A 15,988-nucleotide genomic window follows, 5' to 3' on the forward strand; every position below is an offset into this window, starting at 1 on the left:
CATCAGGGTCAGCCTTCTTTTGCAGCTGGTCAGTTCCCACTTGCTGCTCATGATAAAGGAAAGTTCTGAAGGTTGCTTGGGTATGTTGTAACACGGTATCTGAGCAGATGACAAAGCTCCCGAATTCTGCTCTTATGGGGAAGGCAGGAGTTTAGATAACATCCATATCACATTTTACAGAAGGAGACTTTTCCTGCTAGGCTTATAAGTTCTGTCTTAAACACTGCTGATTCAGCAGTGAGGTGATATTTCTCACATATAGTGTGGAAACAAGCCTTCCCTAGTTAAAAAAAATAAAAATAAATCCAGCAATGCTTGGAACTTGTGTTCAGGTGGTAAGTTCATTGCAGTTATAACCCTTGAAGCTGAAATAAAAAACACCAGCCAGGGAGCAAACCCTGTCACCTTACAGCTGAGCAAGCTTACGTGCATTTACTACTGAAGTGAGTGGATCTTGCTTCTGAATAAATTTGCAAGGCAAGAGTGGAAGCCTCAGAGATGTGGCCATCCACTCCTCCCTATCCAGCCCTTCAGGTCTGTTCCCAAGCCACCCCCCCTTTTCTCAGGCTATATCTCTCATCACTCCTGCTCCATGCCCCCTTCAAGTGCTTCTGTCTGACTGCAATGTGTCCTTGAATGCTGGTGATGTCTCTTGCTTGTCTGGATGGGGTGTGTGTGCGTGCGTGCGTGTGAACACCTCTGCCTTTTCGCATGGCCTAACAAAGTTTCCCCACCTCTGCCACAAGAGATCATCTAGAAATTTGCCTTCCATACACAAGTGTTCTCATGAGGCTAGTGATTTACTGCCTTTGGAAAGATCATGCCTTTCCTTTGATCATACTCAAATTCTTGTCAACTGTGTGAGGGTGAGGACAGATTATTTTTAGACACACAATAAGAGCCTACTGGATCAGGCCAAAGGGCCATCAAGTCCAGGATTCTCACGGTGCCCAATCAAGATGCCTATGAGAAGCCTGCAAGCAGGACCTGAACGCAAGAGCACTCTCCCTTCCTGTGGTTTCCAGCAACTGGTATTCAGCAGCATACCGCTTCTAACAGGAGGTAGGGCACAGCCATCAGTGTTGGTTAGCCATTGATAATCTCCATACAAAAGGCATGGAAAGAAGGATGATAATATTTCAGTATGAAACAATAACTGCTTTGTGCTGAAGTCCCGGAGATGCTTCCTTTATTAAAATAACTAACCCTCAGTCTGATTATGAAGTGGGTAAAGAATAGTTTAGTGAACACCTTGCGTCTCTTTCCTACTCAGATGAAAATTATTCCCATGGATTTTAATGGAGAGTGTATGTAAGAATGGTTGTGGGCCTGAAATACAAGGGAATTGCATTTTTAAATGATGTTAATAAAAATACATATCTCACATTATCATGAAACTTCACTACATCATAGCCACACCAGTGCTCTTGTGAATTATCTTGAATTGAGTGTCTTTGTTATAACTATACACAATGTGCTAGCGTCATCATTCTGCCAAATCTTGTACTATAAGAACAATTCTAGGGAGGAAGATCTCCCTATCCCATGGATAGATACAAAGGTGCTTGCTGCAAACAATATATTAATATGGTAACTTTTCAAAGGACAATTGCTTCTAAAGCTCGATGCTGAAAATCTCTGTGCAAAACCACTAACAAACTAAACACTGCTGTGACCAAAAGTGGTTCACCATAAGCACCAGAATAACAGGCAGAAAAACACCTAAAGATGAAAGTAAAGTTTGTTTGTTCTGTATTTTATGATGCACCTGGTATTAAAAAACAATCACTAGCTGTGCCAAGGTAGCCTAGAATAATTCAGTACAATCTTCTATGTGCCTACTCAGAAGTAAGCCCCACTGAGTTCAATTGAGGTTACCGCCAGGTAAGTGGGGAGTTGTCAGCATCCTGCTCCACAAGCCCCTGCGATGGTTTGCGTCCATCTAGAAAACCGTCAAGCCCCGCCCCCTCATCTAAGTCCGCCCCTTCCACCGAGCCTCGCCCGAAGTTCTCATGCAGAAGCGACGCGTCGTATCTATAGAGTTAACAAATAGAGTCGCACCATCGCAGTCTTAAGTAATACTTCCGGTCTAAGCTTCAGCTCATTTTTCCACTCGTAACAATGCAAAGTATGTTCTATAGAGTTTTCATCGGAGAGCTTGAGCCGAACCACGTCATTCTATAACCATAGATGAATACAACCTATGACGGATTCCTATTTGTACCGGAAGTCCACTCTATAGTTTTATTTCTATCGGTACAGACTGTAGAAAGTTTAGTTGGCGCCGGAAGTGTTGGGGATGTCAAGAATGCTGCGCCGGAAGTAGTCTTAGTTGACGGTCTGTATCTCCAGGACTAGGTGCTACCTGCTGAATAGTTTCAGCCATGGCAGCTCCTGCGATGCCACCTCCTCCACCTCCGCCAGGAGGGCCCCCCGGGGTTCCTGGAGGACAAGGACCATCGGTGGCAGGAGGAGTCGCGAAAAGTGGAGAAGAGAGGCTGAAGGAAATGGAAGCTGAGATGGCTTTGTGAGTAGAAGGAGAGCATATGAGTGGGGTACAAGTGGGAGGGACTTGGACTTGGGGGCACTGACTGGGGCATAGAGCAGTTGTGGGGAATCTGTGGCTTTCCAGATATTGTTGGGCTCCAACTCCCATTAACCCCAGCCGGTATAGTTAATAGCCAAGGGTGATGGGAGTTGAGTGCCAACAACGTTTGGAAGGTTATACATTCCCAATCCCTGGCTTAAAGCGATAGTGAACACTGAGGTGGGGTGTCTATGGAAGTGATATAATGCAGAGAAGAAAAGGGACACGGAAAACTGGACTGTGGAACGAGGACAACAGGGATAGACTAATGGAAATTCTATGTGTTGTGAGCTGGGAAGCTTCCAGTTCAAATCATGTGCTCAGTGCCTTAGGGCTTAATCAAACCATTCTCCTCTCTCATGGCCAACCCCCCCCCTTCGAGCATGGGTCTGATAATGTTTGGCTTCATCATTAATTTTTTCAACCAGCCTACTTTCAAGCTCCTGGTATGACTGCTAATGAGTATGAAATGAAAGTGAATGGGATCCTGAAGACTACATTGCAGTCTGTGGAGCAAAGGCAGGATGTAAATGCAATAAAAGCAAACAGATAAAATACATTTGCTCCATTGTAGTCCTCATGGTCCCCTTGCTTTTGGTTTCTCCACAACCAACCATTGAAGTTCTTTAGTCTAAGAGATGGGGTCTGTCCCCAGAGTCACCCAGTGAGTTTCATAGGTGAGAGCGGTTTTGAACTTGGTCCTTTGTGGTCCTCAGGGAAGATATGTTAAAAATAATATCAAGTCAAGCAGCCAATGCTGACTCCTGTTAGGATGAATGATGAGGTGATGTACATGAAGTGTTTGAATGACCTAAAGCATAATATAAATGCTAAATGTTATTTATAGGTTTGAACAGGAGGTGCTAGGAGCTCCAGTCTCCCTGCCTCCTGTTGCCCCTGTGGTAGAAGCTGTCCCAGTTGCTTTAGCAGTACCAGCTGTGTCTGCAGTACCCCCGGTTCCTGTCATCCGACCCATCATTGCCACCAACACCTACCGGCAGGTGAGAAGTCTGCTTGAAGCACGTTCTTTGCACTCCAGGACTCTTGCCAGAAAACTTTGAGGAGAAGGGTTGTATGTAGCTCAGTGGTAAAACACGTGCTTTGCATGCAAACGGTCCCAGGTTCAATCTCCTGCTAGGCTCCTGCCTGAAACCCAAAAGAGCTGCTGCCAGTGCGTATAGACAGTGCTGAGCTAGATAGATCAATGGTCTGATTCTGTATAAAACAGCTTCCTGTATTAGCTGCTTTCAGTGGAAGCCTTAAAACCTGCTACAGATGAGGCAGTCTTGGTTTTGGGGCTAGAGATGCAGGTTGTATGCTTGTAATATTCAGAGTACATTTCCACTTTGGTTAAGCAAGAGGAACTGGTTCAGGTTTTAATCTGTGTTTTATGATATTGTAGAATATTTATTTTTAGGACATGGACAATATAGTAACGTGAACCATTCCGATAGCACTGATACTGTCTGTGTTCCTTCATTGCTCCCTCACACATTTCTTGTCCTTAGGTTGTGGCTTGCAAGCCTTCTTTGAGTGGGAATCTTGCCACTTTTATGTCCAGCACCTATAATGCTGCTGAGTGCAAGGCTGTTGTGTAGTATGGTGCACACTATGCAAGTTAGGTGGAGGTCTTATTGCACGAAACAAAGAGTCCAGATTGCTTAGGCTTTGGGTCTGATCCCACAGGGCTGCTCTTATGAAGCAGTGGTGGGCAGAACACATGTAAAGTATACACTTCTGTAGCTGATTGTTCATCTCACTTCACTGACACCTGTTCTTGCTGATTTTTCCTCACCCTCCAGGTCCAACAGAGTCTGGAAGCCCGAGCAGCAGCGGCGGCAACTGTTGTGGCCCCCATTGTGGCTCCTCCAGTGCCATTTGTTGGCCCAGGTATGGCCTGTGCCTTTGTAACCCTATGCTTACTTGAGGGATGGGGAGCCTGTGGTCCTCCAGATGTTACTCGACTCCTACTTCCCAGCAGCCATAGCCACAGTGACCAGTGGTTGGGGATGATGGAAGTTGTGGTCCTCCAGATGTTATTGGATTACAAGTTCCCCACAGTAATTTCAGTTAGTTCAGATTATTGCCCTTGGGGAATTCTACATTAAAAAATGTGTATCCCACCCAAGGCTGCTGACAAAATAAATAAGCAAGTAAAACACATTAAGACAATATGAAGTCAATCAGCAGATAAGATCAACAAAACCAGGGATGAGGAACCTGTGATCCTCTGGATGTTGCTGAACTACAATTCCCATCATTCCTTACCTTTAATCATATTGCCTAGGGCTGATAGGAGTTGGAATCAAGTAACATCTGGAGGGCCACCAGTTCCTCATCCCCAAACTAAATGGAAAGAGGTAGGAATAAAATAGTCAAGAACCAGACAAGTCAAATAAATTTTCAGCTACCTTCAGAACACCAAAAGGGGAGCGATCAGGAAAAGCACCATCCTTTGGTGGCCATGCAACAAAGAAGGTCCCTTTATGCATTCCCATCAATTGTACCTCAGATAGAGGAGGTACATGCAAAATAGGCCTCTCAGGCTAAGGTAAGTGGCCAGACCGGGTCATATGGGAGGAGATGATCCTTTCAAGTATCTGGTTGCGAGTCATTTAGAGATTTAAAGGTGAATAACCAGCACTCTGAACTGACATGGAAACGTAATGAAGTTGATATAAAAGAGAGGTCACAACAGGGCTGGTGCGAGAAGGCGGCCAGGTTGGGCCCTAGCTGAGGGCCCCTTCTTGGGGTGAGAGGGTAGCACTCTTGTTTTGCAATCTGCGGCAGTGTTGGCTACCGACCCTGTGGCGGATTGTGGAGAGGAAGCTCCCAGGCACACACACCCCAGTTAACAATCAGTGCAGGCTTTAATAAGCCCACATGCATGCCCCACCTACCTCTTCCGTCCCTGTGAATGATCTGCATGCTGCGTGTGCATGCCTGCCATCAACCAAGATGACAGCAGGGGCTTCTCTAAGGGGCTGACACCCCTGCTGCCATCATAGTTGATAGCAGGCATGCGAGCAGCGTGTACATGCCTGCTATCAACCAAGATGATGGCAGAGGCTTCCCTAAGGGGCTGATGCTCCCACCACCATCTTGGTTGATGGCAGGTGTGTGTGTAGCACGCACATCATTCACAGGGACGGCAGAGGTAGGTGGGATGCGCAGGCAGGCGTATTTGCCCTGCACTGCCTGTATGGGGGGGGGGTTGGGCTATGGCATTTCAGGCCCAAGGCAGGCTGGTACCCAAGGGCCCAGTCATGCCTGGTGTCAGCCCTAGGTCACATGCTCCATGGAAGAGATTATGGAATAGGGTTGGTATGTCAGTATACCATTTTTCTGCCCAAGGAAGCTGTCTCTTTACTCTAACTTACATGGTTTTATCTGTGCTTTCATTATGCATGCACCCTGCACTGGCCTGGTTGCCATAGGTGAACAAGAATTCCATGCAGACAAGCGAACAAGCTGGTGGGAGAGGGATGGAGCACTCCGTCTCTCCCCTGAGCTCAGCACAGAAATGCTGTGGTGCTGCTGCAGGAGGAACAGAGTTCTCTGTCCCTCTTCTTGTCAGGCTAGTAAATCTTTTTTCAAGGCTAGTAACTTTTGTGAACTTATTTACAAGACTGCTCTGCTTAAGGCAGTGGTGGTGCAGGGGATTCCAGTGAGGTTTTAAACACAGACTCTTTTCCCCTCTAGCGATCCCTCCACAACGGCCTCCTATCCTCCGACCGACCTTTGTGCCTCATGTCCTGCAGAGATCTGGTAAGCTGTCTTTTTATTATTGGCTGGTTATGATCACAGTGCTGCAAGAAGTCTAGGATGGGATTCTCTGGAGGCAGAGATGGGACAGTGGGGAGAGGACGTGGACAAGGTCCCAGTTTCAGTGCCCAGTATTTCCAGTTTATTTTTTTTAAAAAGAGGATCTTGAGTAGCTCTGCTTTGATGACCTTGGCGAGCTGCTGGCACTCAGGATTAGTCTGATGCAAAATAAGGTCGCTTCTTGTAGAGGAGTCGGGAACCTGCGGCCTTCCAGATCATCCCAGACTACAATTTGGCCAAGGGCAGTAGTAACTAAAACACTCTCTCTGTCTCTCTCTCTCATATATGTTTTTCAGATACTTTTATTGGCCAGTATGGTGATGGTTTTGCCTAATTATTACTGTTTTTTCCTTCTCCAGGTGGTCCTCGCCCCCTGACAATGCGCCCTCCTCATCAGCCTATGGTGGGGCCCCCCATGCCAGGTCCCCAGGGCCCACCAATGCTTCTGGGGCCACCAATGCAGAGGGCACCTGGCCCACCCCTAGGGGGCATAGGGCCAATGAGACCGGGTCCCCCTGTGAGTGTCGTTTTCTTTGGAGAGAGGGCAAGGAAGCCTGAGCTGGGCAAGGGAGTATCTGCTGGCTAAGCTGGGTTTTTTCCTGATATTTTGAGACTGTCCTCTGCTTCTGTGCAAGAGATAAATCAGAGGGGAATAGATATGAATATGCCAGTATAGACAAAAAAAGGAAATACTGGGAGTGAGGCCAGAGGGAGCTGCCGTCTCTTTACCACCGCTATCCTAGAAGTCCGATTCAGTGCTATTGTTAAGTAACAGGATGTGCATTAACAGAGACAGGTGACTGGGGGTGGCGCTGGAGAACTCCTAACTGTGTGCTGTACCACAGGAGGGGCTCTTGTCTTCCCCCTTGGGATTCCTGTGCTGAGACAGGAACTGCCGCAGCAGTGCCAAATGATCTCAGGGATGCTTGGTAAACTGCCTATGTGACTGGAAGCACTAAAACAGCTGTGTTTTGGAGTGCCACCTTCTTATAGCAACAGGCACCCCTCAGATCGGAACTCTGAGAATGTGTATATTGTAGTCCTATCCACCCCCTCCACTCTGCCATTTTACTGGATTGATATCTAGATGCGATCTCTACACTGGTTACCCACGCACGTGAGAAATGTGCGGTTGCTTAGTTCTGCATGGCCTGAACCACAGGAGGTTTAATTTAAAGCTGGGGGAAGTGGAGGGCAGCAGTGGACTCGAATGCATCCAACGCTTCCATGTTCCAATTGATCCTGGTTGCCCCTTCCCAGAGGTGGCTGCCTCTCAGCTCTTGAGTGAGCCATTCTTTTTACATTATACTAGAACAGCTACATTATGTGGCCAGATCAGAAATTAACTACTTGGATATTGAGCATTGTGTCTAAGCTGCCTCTGTGCCTTCAAACCCATGACCTGTCTTACCCTTTCTATTAAACCTTCCCAAGCATGTGCAGAAGGAAGGCTTTATGGGAATGATTGGCTTTTGGTTTTATTTACTTAAACGTTTCCCCCCTTGTTCTTAAAAGCTTCCCAGAGTGGCTTACAGATGACTTAAAACAAGGCAGTCTCTGCCCTTGGGCTCGTAGTCTAAAAAGGCATGATACAAAAGGAAAATGGGATTGGGGAGGAAATGAGTAAACTCCGATACACGATATCAAGGAACAGACTTGAGTCTGACTGGGGTGGAAATGTAGTGAGCCTCCGGGTTCATAAATAAGGTTGAGCTTGCAAAGCCAGTATAGATGAACTGTCTGCTTCTTTGCTAGGTTGGGCCAGGGATTCCCGTCGGACCTCTGGCGCCACTCGTGCCTGTTCCTCGGCCTGTTGTGGTGCCACCAAAGGTGAACCCCACTGTCATCCAGGCAGCTCCCACCGTGTATTCTGCCCCGCCGGTGAAGAAGCAAGAGGTTAGTAGCAAGTATGCTGAATGGTGACCACATGAGGCAGAGTCTCAACAGTTTTTTAACTCCCTTCCCTCCCCCAGTATCCACTTTTCAATGCCTTGTTCAACCCTGGGGTGTGGGAGGGCATTGAACTGCACCACTAAGGACTTCCTGTGCCACGGTTCCTCAAGGGAGAACATCTGAAAAGCGCCTCTGGTGTGTGCTGTGCTGGTGGCGTCAGTGCCTTTCCTCTTCCGCAGGAGGAGCAGCGGGAGCCCCCGCCACCTATTGTAGAGGAGAAGGAGCCGGTTGGGCCGGAGGAGCCGGTGATTGGCCCGAGTATGCCGGAGGCGGAGCCAGTTCCGATGGTGGACCCGAGGAGCCTCCCATCGCTGCGTGGCCACGAGCTGGCACCTACGCGAGGGAAGCGGTCCCGGGGGGCTGATGCTGGATTTGTACCTGTTGAGGTAAGGAGCAGTGGCGGCTGCCCGCGAGAGAAAGGCCAAAAGTTCGTTTCGATTTTATTTTTACGCTCCTAGCCCTCCTTTCCTCCAAGGAGCTCATGGTGCTGTTTTTCCCATTTCACCCCATTTTATCCTCGCAACAACCCTGTGAGGTAGGTTAGGCTGAGAGACTGGCCCACGGTCACCCAGTGTACTTCATGGCTGAGCAGGTGTTTGAACACAGGTCCTAGTTGGGCATTTTAACCAGTATGAGTGTTTGGCCGGTGCACCTTGCGTATGCGCTCTGCCACTGATGTGAGGTGAATGGGTGGAGGGAGGAGAGGTAATGAGGGAAAGGGTCTAGTCAAGGGCAAAAGTGGTAGAGAGCTTTTCAAGTAAGGGCTTAGCACAGCTGCCTCCAACCTGGTGCCTTCCAGATGATGTTGGACTCCAATGCCCATCAGCTGCTACCAGCGTGGCTGATAGTCAGAGATTATGGGAGCTGCAGTCCAACAACATCTGAAAGTCACCTGGTTGGGGACAGCTGGCTTAGGATCTTACGCTTGCAAGGCACATGCTCTACCAGGGAGCTAAAAGTATGGGCAACACACAAGAACATAAAGGCTGTGCTGGATCCATGCTGAAAGTCCATCTAGTTCAGCATCCTGTTTCTCACACTGGCCAACGATGCCTCTGGTAAACTCAGGAGTAGGACATGAGGGCAGTGCCCTCTCCTGCTGTTGTTTCCCAGCAAGAGCTATTCAGAGGCATGCTGCCTCTGTACCTGGAGGTTCAGTATATTCATGATAGCTCTTGGCAGACTTATCCTCCATGCTTTTGTCAGACCCGATGCCAGTGGCCATTGCTATATCCTCTGGCAGTGAATTCCATAGATTAACAAACTGTTGGGTGTATCACCTTTGAGCAGGCGGTGGTATTGAGTGACCTGAGGTGGATAAGGGTTGATCTAGAGCATGAGGAGGAAGAGGGTCTGGTTCAGTCATCTATTTGGAGGCCACTGGGCTAGGACAGGATTTCAGTTTGAAACTAATTCTTGAGGTGGTGTGTGAACTAATCAGCACTTTCCCTCTCCCCTGCCCCCCCCCCCCAGCCAGTAGCAGAGAACACACCTGAGGACAAGAAGAAAATAAAACAGGAAAAGCTTAAGCGCTGCATTCGCACTGCTGCTGGAACGTGCTGGGAGGATCCCAGCCTACTTGAATGGGACTCGGGTGAGTGTTCATCCGGAGGTGGGGGCAGACAAATAGTGGAAGCTATTGGTGCAATACCCTTATTGCAGGGGACTCTTCTCACAAGCCTGGTGTTGGTTAGCATGGGTGGCCAGCAACAAATACTTCTATATTTTAATCATCATTTGAAATAAATGGACATGTTAATTCCATTTTCCTCTAAATTTGCTCCTTGCCTGGATTTCACCTTCTAAGAGGGCAGCTATAAAGCTTATTCTAGGAAGATAGTGTCCAATTCTAAATGTAATCAAATAAGCTAATTGAAAATACAGTGGGTCGCTTGGGATCATAGAATCCTAGAATAGTCATTGAAAGAGGCCTAAAAGGCCATGGAGTCCAATCCCCTGCTTAATGCAGAAGTCCAAATTAAAGCATACCCAACAGATGGCTGTCCAGCTGCCTCTTGAATGCCCACCTCTTGGAATGCCTCTTGGCGAGCCCACCACCTCCTTAGGTAATTGGTTCCCTTGTCATATCGTACTAACAGGAAGTGTTTCCAGATGTTCAACTGAAATGATGTTCAGCTTCCCATAACTTGAGCCCATTATTCTGTGTCTTGCACTTTGGGATAATCGAGAAGCGATCTTGGCCCTCCTCTGTGTGACAGCCTTTCAAGTACTTGAAGAGTGCTATCTTATCTCCCCTCAGTGTTCTCTTCTTAAGGCTAAATATGCCCAGTTATTTCAGTCTCTCCTCATACGGATTTGATTCTCTTCAATCGTACTGGATTGATTATTATATGTGTGGGTGAAGGTGGCTGGAAAGAGCAGGCAGAGGGATTCTATCTCCGCATCTTACACTAAACACCACAGCGATAAGGTCAGAGAGAAGAGATCCCTCTGCTGTCTCTGGCTGTTAAAGAGGTTTTACTTCTGATCTTGGCACTGTGGTGCTTGGATTGGAGATAATATATTCCTTTAATTGTCCTGTGTCTGACATCACAATGATGTCAGGAGATTGGCAGGTGGGTGTGGTTTGCCCAAAACAGCCAGGTGGGCCTAATTAAGCTCATTAGCCAGAGAATCCCCACCACTGCTATAAAGTAGGGAAAGTTAAGTTACACCATCCTCTGTATGTGTATCACATGTATTGTTTCTCCCACCTTCCCATGCACACTTTATATTAAGTAGGATAAGTACTTGGATTGTTCTTTTTACAATGTTTTCTGAATACGATATAGTACTGGACTACCTGTGATTTTTACTATGCATAGAATGTATTGGCAACCAAGCAAACATTTTGTTTAATAAGGGCAGCGACAGCATGCTGTGTTTGGACTGCCTTCAAGTCGATCCCGACTTATGGCGACCCTATGAATAGGGTTTTCATGGTAAGCAGTATTCAGAGGGGGGTTACCATTGCCTTTCTTTGAGGCTGAGAGGCAGTGACTGGCCCAGGGTCACCCAGTGAGCTTCGTGGCTGTGTGGGGATTCAAATCCTGGTCTCCCAGGTCATAGTCCAACACTCTAACCACTATGCCACACTGGCTCATGCTGTGTTTAACTGTTATATAATTTAAGTGGCTGATCTAAATGGATAAGCCTGAAGGCTAAAATTAAGTAATTCATCGTTTTAGGGACACCTTTTTTGCCACAAGTTGCAGTGTCAAATGGACTTCAAAAACCCTTGCTGTAACCACTGACCAGTGATTACAAGAAGTCCCATTGATTTTGTTGTTTCCCTGTGTGGAGTGCAGGATTTGCCAGCCAGATCCCATTTCCCACCCTTGGTTTAAATGGACTATAAGGTTAATAAACTCTAATGAAAACCTACTTTTGTGTAAAAACAAAAGCAAAACCTGAATTTGGGGGCTTTGATAAGCCATCAAATTTAGACAGGTTTGAGGAAAATAATACATCATTCTACTCCTGTTGGAAGGGCCAAGAGCCACGGAAGGCAGGAAGGATCAGTACCTTGGCTCCTGCAAATCCTATTCCACTTGTCTTTTGCCCACATATTTTGAAGGCTAACTGCCATATTGAAGGCTAGAAACTTGTCTATCCTTATGTCTTATGCTTGTCTTTCCTTCCTCTTTCGCCAGATGATTTCCGGATCTTCTGTGGAGACCTGGGCAATGAAGTGAATGACGACATCCTTGCGCGTGCCTTCAGCCGCTACCCCTCCTTCCTGAAGGCCAAGGTCATCCGGGACAAGCGCACTGGCAAGACGAAAGGCTATGGCTTTGTCAGCTTCAAGGACCCAAATGACTATGTCCGTGCCATGCGGGAGATGAATGGTGAGACGCTACTTGAGCCTGGGACTGTGTTCATAGAACCAGAATCCTAGCATTTCAAGGGTTGGGGGGGGTGCATGCCTGATCGCTGTGAGGGAGAGGTGGGAGCCACACAGTGGCTTGGAATCGCCCATCTCATTCCCAGTGGAAACCTCGCTCAACCTCCGTTGAAGTGGAGAAGGATTGTGGCTCAGTGGCAGCGCATGTGCTTTGCATGAAGATGATCCCACGTTCGGTCCCTGGCATCTCCAGCTAAAAGGATCAAGTGGCAGGTGGTAGAAAAGACCGCTGGCTGCTAAATGAACCTGTAGTCTGGCTCTGTATCAGATAGGTTCCTGTGTTTGAGACAGCAACGTGTCTCGTTGCTTCCTGAGCCTTTCCAAGCTTCAATACCGCAGGGAAATGGTCAATTCCTCACTCGCCGGCTTGGAGCTGGGGAGAAGGCTTGTCTCCGGAGTAGTGCTGAGCCTTGGAGGCCCTCATAGCACCTCCACAGTACAGCCTGACATCACATCTCAGGGAGAGGGCAGGCTTGGTGATGACTATCAGTTTTGGTTGGCTACCAAGGCTGGCCAGAAACGTGTGGACCCCTGATCTGGGAATACCTCAGGGACTATAGAAAAATATCCTTTGGGCTGACTTGCAAGCGCTCCATTTTTGGGAAGCTGCTGCCGGCTACGGTTGCCCAATTTCCACATTAGTGGTCCCATTTGATGGCGTAACCGGGGATTGTTGGTGCAGACAAATACACTGTATGAAATTGAACTAGCCTTGGGGTGTCACCAGTGATTTAACTTCTTAACAGGTTGCAGAGTCAACTCGTTCTCTTGGGGGTGGTAGTGGTTGGGAAACAGCTTTATGTTTCTCCAGCCGCGAAAGGTGAGCTGCCTTTGACAGGGCGCTCTTACTGAGTCTCCTTTCCTCTCTCCATCTCCCCTCGCCTTGTGGTCTCTCTCCATCTCCCCTCGCCTCCATCTCCCCCTCTTGTGTGTGTCTGTGCCAGGAAAGTATGTTGGCAGCCGGCCCATCAAGCTGCGCAAAAGCATGTGGAAAGATCGCAATATTGACGTGGTGCGCAAGAAACAGAAGGAGAAGAAGAAGTTGGGGCTGAGGTAACCAGGAGGAGACGGCAGCGTCTGCTGCTCACCGGCAAGGCCTGTAAAGCAAGGGATCGAGCATCTGTAGGCCTGCTCCGTCCTGCCCTCTGCTGGGGAAGAAGCAGAACACAGGGAGAAACTGCCAGCAGGTGATCAGAGATGCTCTGTTACTCCTTCAGTAGCCATCTTCCCTATAGAAGGTGTGGGTGTGCCTACACACATACACACACCTTTTCCCAAGATCTGTACGGACTATTAGTGGCTTTGTGGGCTCGATGCTGAGGAGTTTAAACGTGCAATCCCTCCTGGGGGATTGTTTATGGGTGACGACCACTTCCACAGGCAAAAGTGTTCTTATCCAATAAATTTGTGTGCATCTTTTTTTTTTCTTACTACAGTCACTCAGCTTGTCTTCTGTGTAGCTGGGCCCTCATGACTTTCCCTCTATCCAAGAGCTCCTGCTGTGTTTTGCTATCTTTATACATGCTTATGCAACCTCTCTGAGTTCAGAGGCATTGGACCACTGAATATCAGTTGCTCAGGAGCCACAGTGGGTGGGGACTATGTTGTCCCCTGTGTCCTGTTTGTGGCCTTTTCAGAAACCTCTGTCTTTCCTCTATGGGGAACAAGATGCTGGATTAATGGGCCTTTGCTGTGATGGAGCAGGATTTTTCTTAGGCTTTTTTGCTCTGAGCTCTTTTGAGAAGATGCAAACATGTCCTTCTGTTCTTACAGACTAGGTGTGGGGAACCTTGGGCCCTCCAGGTGTTGCTGGACTACAGCTTCCATCATCTAGCCATGCTGGTCCAGCAACATCTGGAGGGCCACAGGTTCCCTAACCCTGTACCAGACTGCGTTCTCAGCTCTGGACAACTGCTTCTGCTGTGGTGGCCTTCCTCCTGGAGGGAGTGCCCTCCTTTCCTGGATTGGTAAGACTCCTTCTTGTCCCATAATCAGTTGCCAAAGCTCTAGTCCTGTGGCTCTGCTAGGTAGGATGGAGCAGCCCCCATGAAATGGTCTTGAGTCTGACAATCTGTTGTCAGACTTTGCAACCACAGAAGGCCTCATGAGTAGGTGTTGTCATAGGTGTGTGTGTGAACCTGAAGAGCCGCATGTGAACACTGAACATCGAATGAACATTGAATGATTTCTGTGATGCGGTAGCTCAAAAGGGACCATTGTCATCAGGGAAAACTGTCTTTTTTTAAAAAAAGATTTTTATCAAAAGGCTCAACGTGCAAGCGAAGTGTTTAAAGGTGAACATTCTCCCCTCCCTGTATTTTATTCAACTTTAACCTTCTATCCCTATTCCCCCCCACTTCCTCAAACTGTGTACCTTCTCCCCTTCAGGGACAGCCTTCTTCAAAGCCCTGGGAACTTTTCTTCTACCAGGTAAGCCTATTTGTCAGTCTAACCCAATATTGTCTGTTCTGACTGGCAGTGGCTCTTCTTGTAAGGGAAATGGTTTTTAAACTGTTCTAAGAAACCCTGGGGTTTCTTTGAAGCTTATCAGGGGAAACAGGGGGCACCATAGCTTAGTAGTAGAGTGCATACTTCACATAAGAAGACCCCAAAGGCCCATCTAGTCGGCACTCTGTCCTCACAGTGGTCAACAGATCCTCTTTTTAAAGCCATCCACATTGGTGGCCATCATTATCTCCTTATAATGGTATGCGGAAAGCCCCAGGTTCAATCCCTGGGATATCCAGTTTAAAAAAGATGGGATGCTATGAGGCACCTGTCTTAAGACCCTGCAAGGCTGCTGCCAATCAGAGTAGGTAATACTGGGTTAGATGGACAAATAGCCGAACCTGTTCCTAAGACCAGACTTCTGCTTGTTGATACTGTGGAGGTGCCAATTTCCACAAACCAGAGGTGGGGCCCTTTTTTGTTGTTGGGAGCCGAGTTTCTTCAGAAGTAATCAGTCAGGGGGGCACACTTGTGGTGGGGCTCACATCCTTTTGCACTGTTCCCCGTCAACAAAGTGGGATGCCTCCTGAAGTGTATGTATTCTGCCATTTGGAGTGGGAAGAGGTACTCCTTTTTTTTGGGAAGGGAAGTAGCCTACCCCTCCCCCGTCTTGTGTTATTGCCTGGCCCATCTGCTTCGTAACCCTCATTGTTCTGTCTGCCTCTGGTTGTGCATGTGCTAGACAAGCTGTCTGCATTGTCCTAGGGCTGTACAAACAGGAAAAGCAGCCGTGGCTTCGGGCACAAGAGCAGGAAGCAGATGGGAGAAGCAGAGGAAGGTGGGTGCTTTGACCCCAGCAGAGGTGGAAGCGGGAGGGGACAGTCATTGGCTGCAGAGCTAGAGAAGACGCTGCTCTGTTCCCTTGATTAAATAAATAAGAAAAAGAGGGAATGAAAGGTTATGATGTGCCTCTGTTGGGAGGTTCTCTTTGGGCTCAGCATATCCTTAGGGAAATGGTTTTGGAACTCTCTTCCAGTGATCCCTCAGATTTAGGGAGAGAGAAGTCGGGTGTTGAGCAGGGATGTGCAAACTGCAGGCTTGTGGGGTCTGTGCTGGGTTTTTTACTAGGACCTAGAAGTCCATCAGAGACAAGTTGCAAAATAATGTTAGACAGCTGTGTGGAGCCAAATGCAAAATAATGAAAATGGGCTGCCTTCAAGTCGATCCCAACTTATGGCGACCCTATGAATAGGGTTTTCATGGTAAGCAGT

The 15,988-nt window shown here is 47.9% G+C and overlaps 1 protein-coding gene across 1 annotated transcript; it reads left to right on the forward strand.

Moving 5' to 3' along the window:
* The first annotated feature begins 2,225 nt into the window (after positions 1–2,225).
* Positions 2,226–13,699, forward strand: RBM42 (RNA binding motif protein 42). The gene is made up of 10 exons (XM_061597531.1): positions 2,226–2,527; positions 3,435–3,588; positions 4,390–4,477; positions 6,290–6,355; positions 6,772–6,929; positions 8,168–8,308; positions 8,545–8,751; positions 9,839–9,959; positions 12,019–12,213; positions 13,214–13,699. Exons 1-10 carry the CDS (start codon positions 2,385–2,387, stop codon positions 13,324–13,326), a joined length of 1,386 nt encoding a protein of 461 aa, XP_061453515.1. The 5' UTR covers positions 2,226–2,384; the 3' UTR covers positions 13,327–13,699.
* Positions 13,700–15,988: the final 2,289 nt, after the last annotated feature.

The sequence above is a fragment of the Rhineura floridana genome, chromosome 15, assembly GCF_030035675.1.
Source record: "Rhineura floridana isolate rRhiFlo1 chromosome 15, rRhiFlo1.hap2, whole genome shotgun sequence".
Taxonomy (NCBI): domain Eukaryota; kingdom Metazoa; phylum Chordata; class Lepidosauria; order Squamata; family Rhineuridae; genus Rhineura; species Rhineura floridana.

Excerpts from the sequence above, each read along its gene's own strand:
- RBM42 (XM_061597531.1), top strand. The coding sequence starts at position 2,385 with ATGGCAGCTCCTGCGATGCCACCTCCTCCACCTCCGCCAGGAGGGCCC. Across the intron at positions 6,356-6,771 it reads TCATGTCCTGCAGAGATCTG|GTGGTCCTCGCCCCCTGACA; the intron begins GTAAGCTGTCTT and ends TTCCTTCTCCAG. Across the intron at positions 12,214-13,213 it reads TGCCATGCGGGAGATGAATG|GAAAGTATGTTGGCAGCCGG; the intron begins GTGAGACGCTAC and ends TGTCTGTGCCAG.